Below are 3,914 nucleotides of genomic sequence, written 5' to 3' on the forward strand. Positions count from 1 at the left end.
CGAGAGGCCAGCACCTGCCTCCCAGCCCCCTTGGTCCCCCCATGGGGGACGTCTGCTTGAGGGACGGCGTGGCGGGTGGCCCCGAGAACTGCCTCACCAGCCTGACCCAGGACAGGGGTGGGCACGGCGCACCAGGTGAGTGGCGGAGGGAGAGGCTGAGGCGGCTCTGCCGGCAGAAGGGTGAGGGCAAAGTGGGCCCGGCCCCCAGGGCAGTGTGGCCAGCAGCGCCTTGGTCCCAGCGGGAAGCCTCCTTGAGCTGCTCACCACAGGCTCTCTGGGCTCCCAGTGGCCAGGGCTCGGTCAGGGTTGAGTTTCCTGCCAGCTGGGGAGTTCAAACTCCCCACCAGAGGGTCCTTTCCTTTTCTTAGCAAGGGCACCTCAAGGGACTGAGCCTGCTGAGGCTGGTGGCCGGGCCAGGTGCAGGGAACAGCGGATGGAGTGGGCAGGGGGCTCTGTGGAGATGCTGCCGGGGGGCGTGCCCCTCGCCCATGGCCTGCTGTAGGGGACCCAGTCGCAAGAACAGCACAGGAGTGCTGCCTTGGGAGCTGCCCCTTCAGGACGGAGAGGCGCCAGGAGCCATCAGCGAGCAGCCACTCCTCCGGCAGTGGCGGGCGCACAGCCACCCGCAGCCCTGGCTCTCCGGGCTGCTAGCTTTCTTGAGGTCAGGGAGGTCACTTAGGCTGTGGACCATGTTCACAGACTGGGGGATGTGAGGGGACAGCATTCCAGGCAGAGGGGACAGCAGGGGCTTAGCGTGTCCTGCTGCAGAGGGTCCCAGGCGGTCTGAGGGGTGTTGGCCCCTGGGTTTCCTCTGGGGAGGTGGGACCCCTCCTGGAGTGACCGTGGGCTGGAAGCCAGGGTTGCTCAAGGTGAGGTGACAGGGCAGTCCGGCACACGCCTGCCCTGTGTCCTGAGGCCCTGTGCACCCAGGACCTGGGCTGGAGGCCAGGCTGGGCTGAGCTGGGCAGGGGCAGGGGTTGGAGCTTGGCAGGCTGCGTGGGAGCTGACCTCTGTTCAGGGGTGAGGCTCCACTGGGGGCTCAATGTCTAGGGGCCATTGTGGGTCAAGGGCCCTCAAGGACATCGAGGGCCTCTCCAGGGCCCGCTGGGGGCCAGGGACGGCCGGGGAGAGGTGCGCTGCACTGGCCCTTCCAGGGCCATGGAGGACAGAGGCAGCTCCTTGGGGGCTGGGGCCCAGGAAGCGAAGTGGACCAGTTTCCATTTGGGCAGGCTGGAGGTCACTGTGACCTTGGCAAGGGCAGCTTAGCTTCCCTGGCACAGTGGGCGTGGTAGTGGGCCAAGCAGAACCGGGAAGAGTGGAGCAGAGTGAGCAGTGCTCTCCGGGGACGCAGAGGCTGACGGCTGGCTTGGGTGGGGACACAGGAGGACAGGGTTGGCGGTCATCAGCAGATCTGGCCGTGAGTCCTGCCCTGCCACTCGTGGAGGAGCCTTCTTCCTTCATCTGTTGTGTGGAGTACCCTGCAGGGTGTTCTGCCAACCGGGGTGGACGGACATCAGGGTCCTGTCCAGACACCCCCCACCCTGGGCAGTGCCCGTCTTTAGTAGAATGGTTGGGGGGTGGCCACACAAGTCTCCAGAGGTACTCAGCAGTGGAGCTGGCTGGCAGGAGCCGTGACCTCTCTGGGCTGGCCTGGTGGATGCAGGCGTCTGCTGGAGGGTGCTGGAGGGTGCTGGTGGCCGTGGAACCTCGGTGCCCGGGAGCCTGGGGCTCCACTCCTGAGCTCTTCCATGGGCAGCCGCCGTGGCAGGAGCTGTGGCTGTGACGCCAGGCCTCCCCCTGCATTTGTATGTGATCTTGAGAAGGGAAGGGCCCGGGAGGGCTGGTAGCAGAAGGGGGACACCCCTGGGTTGCGAGAAGCAGAAAGGCTCCCTGGCGGGAGCCTAGGGCAAAAGGTGGCGTGGGCAGGCATCCAGGAGGTGGCTGATGCTGCCCTGGTCAGGGCCCAGTAGCAGGGGCAGGAGGAAGGCCTTCAAGTGGAGCTGAGGGACTTGTGGATGAAGTGGGCACAGAGGCAGGAGAGACTGGCCTGCTTCCACAGTTCTGGTCAGGATCGAGGACATCCACTGGAGTGGGGAAGCAGGGGTGGGAGACACAGCGAGGAGGAAGATCTGGAGGTCAGAGTGGGACAGAGGGCGAACTACCTGTGGGACATCTTGGGAGGGCGCATTGTACTCAGAGCTGGGGCACAGGACAGGGCCAGGTGGGGGCAGGGCTTTTGAACAGTACCTTTTGAACCCAGGGCCTGGGTTCAAATCCTGGCCTGACCCTGGCTTGCCATGTACGTCTGAACCATTCCCACTGCCCTCTCTGCCTAGATTTCCACGGAAATGAGAGGTGGGGCGAGGTGATTCTGAGCAGAAGCAGCGTTACGAGGAGGCAGGGGCATACTTGTGTGTTACCAGGCTGGAGATCCTGGAGGGCCTGGGGCAGAAACCGGCTGGAGGCAGGGGTGTTGGAGATGCAGTGTGGGCAGCTGGGGTGTGTGCACAGATTTGGACAAAGGATGCTGGCCAGTGGTGCCCAGAGCAGGCGGGGAGGTGTGAGTGCACAGTGTGCACATGTGTGTGGTACATCCTGTTCACGAGCCGGTTTGGAAGCGTGTGGATGGGCTCTGGTAGGGTGGAGCAGGGAGCACATGCTTTGGTTTGGTGAGGTGGCACACGTGTGCATGCAGCATGTGGTGGGTGCACAGGTCAGTAGTGGACAGGCTTGTGGGCTCTGTGCCTTCACAAATGTCAGCACGCATCCATGCATGTGTAGGGTGTTATACACATGCATGTTCACACATGAATGGCCTTGTGAGTGTGCTACATGCATGTTACACGTGTGCATACATGCAGTGCACGTGTGTGCAGTGCATGGAGTTCACATACATACAGTGCATTGCGCGTGTATTCATGCACATGCGTCTGGCATGTGCACCCACATATGTGTGTACGTGTGGTAGCATGTGTGTGCATGGAGCAGTGACTGTTCATACTGCACATTGTGTGTATGTGACACGTGTGTGCACACATTGCATGTGTGGGTGCGATGCATTTTGCTGTGCCCGGTGTTCATGCATGCGAGTGAGCCCGTGTGCACACGGCAGGGCTCTGTGCGGCTCTTTCTGCAGTGTGGAGTGGAGTGCAGGGCCTGCCCGTCTTTCTGGTGGCGTGAAGCAGGTGGCACATAGTCCCTGCCCATGCCCTGCACCTGAGAGGCCCTGTGGCTTCCTGGGCCATGAGAATGAAAATGAGCCGCAGTGACCGCGCAGCCGTTGCCTGGTGCTCACCTTGTGCCGAAGCACCCATGTGTCCACTGCTTTCTCTTCGTGGTGCCCCCCCCCCCCAGACAGGCTCCCCCTTGAGGCTGCCCCCTGCCTCAGGACCTCGCAGGGCTGAGTGCTTTCCCCTCTGAGCCCGCAGCCTTGCTCAGATGCTCCTTCTCGTGAGGCCCCTGACCTGCTGTGTCATGGCGGCAGTCCCTCCATGGCCCTCTGCCCCTCCTCCATGACCCAGGTCACCTTGGGCAGGTCGTGCACCTCCCTGACTATGTGCTAAGAGGAGGCCTGAGCCCCTCACGGCCCTTCCCCCAGGTGCATGCAGCAAGTGCTCAGCAAATGCGTGTGGGCAACAGAGATGTTAGCGCAGTGACCCGAGTAACACAGCTTAGTGAGTGGTAGGCTGCAGAGACACCTGGGTGCCACCTGGGCTTACACTGAGTGCCCTCTGTGTGCAGAAGGCGAAAGGTCGGGTAACTTCAGAAGACATGGGCTGAGCCCACGCAGCAGCTGCCCAGCTCTCCTCTGCGAGCCCCGTGCCCAGGACCTTCGCCTCATTGCGCCCACCGTGCAGCCCCACCTCAGCGAGGTGCCTGGCCAGGCGAGGCGGGGGCAGCCTGGGCGAGCCGTG

General features: G+C 63.1%; 1 protein-coding gene across 1 annotated transcript in view; it reads left to right on the forward strand.

The window, feature by feature from the left end:
• The first annotated feature begins 6 nt into the window (after window positions 1-6).
• The window catches only part of Adgrb1 (adhesion G protein-coupled receptor B1), a 64,428-nt gene continuing 60,520 nt past the window's right edge, over window positions 7-3,914 (forward strand). The window contains 1 exon segment of the mRNA XM_048802411.1: window positions 7-135. Coding sequence (XP_048658368.1) covers window positions 42-135 — 94 coding nt within the window. The 5' untranslated portion in view covers window positions 7-41.

The sequence above is a fragment of the Marmota marmota genome, unplaced genomic scaffold (genome assembly GCF_001458135.2).
Source record: "Marmota marmota marmota unplaced genomic scaffold, marMar, whole genome shotgun sequence".
NCBI lineage: Eukaryota > Metazoa > Chordata > Mammalia > Rodentia > Sciuridae > Marmota > Marmota marmota.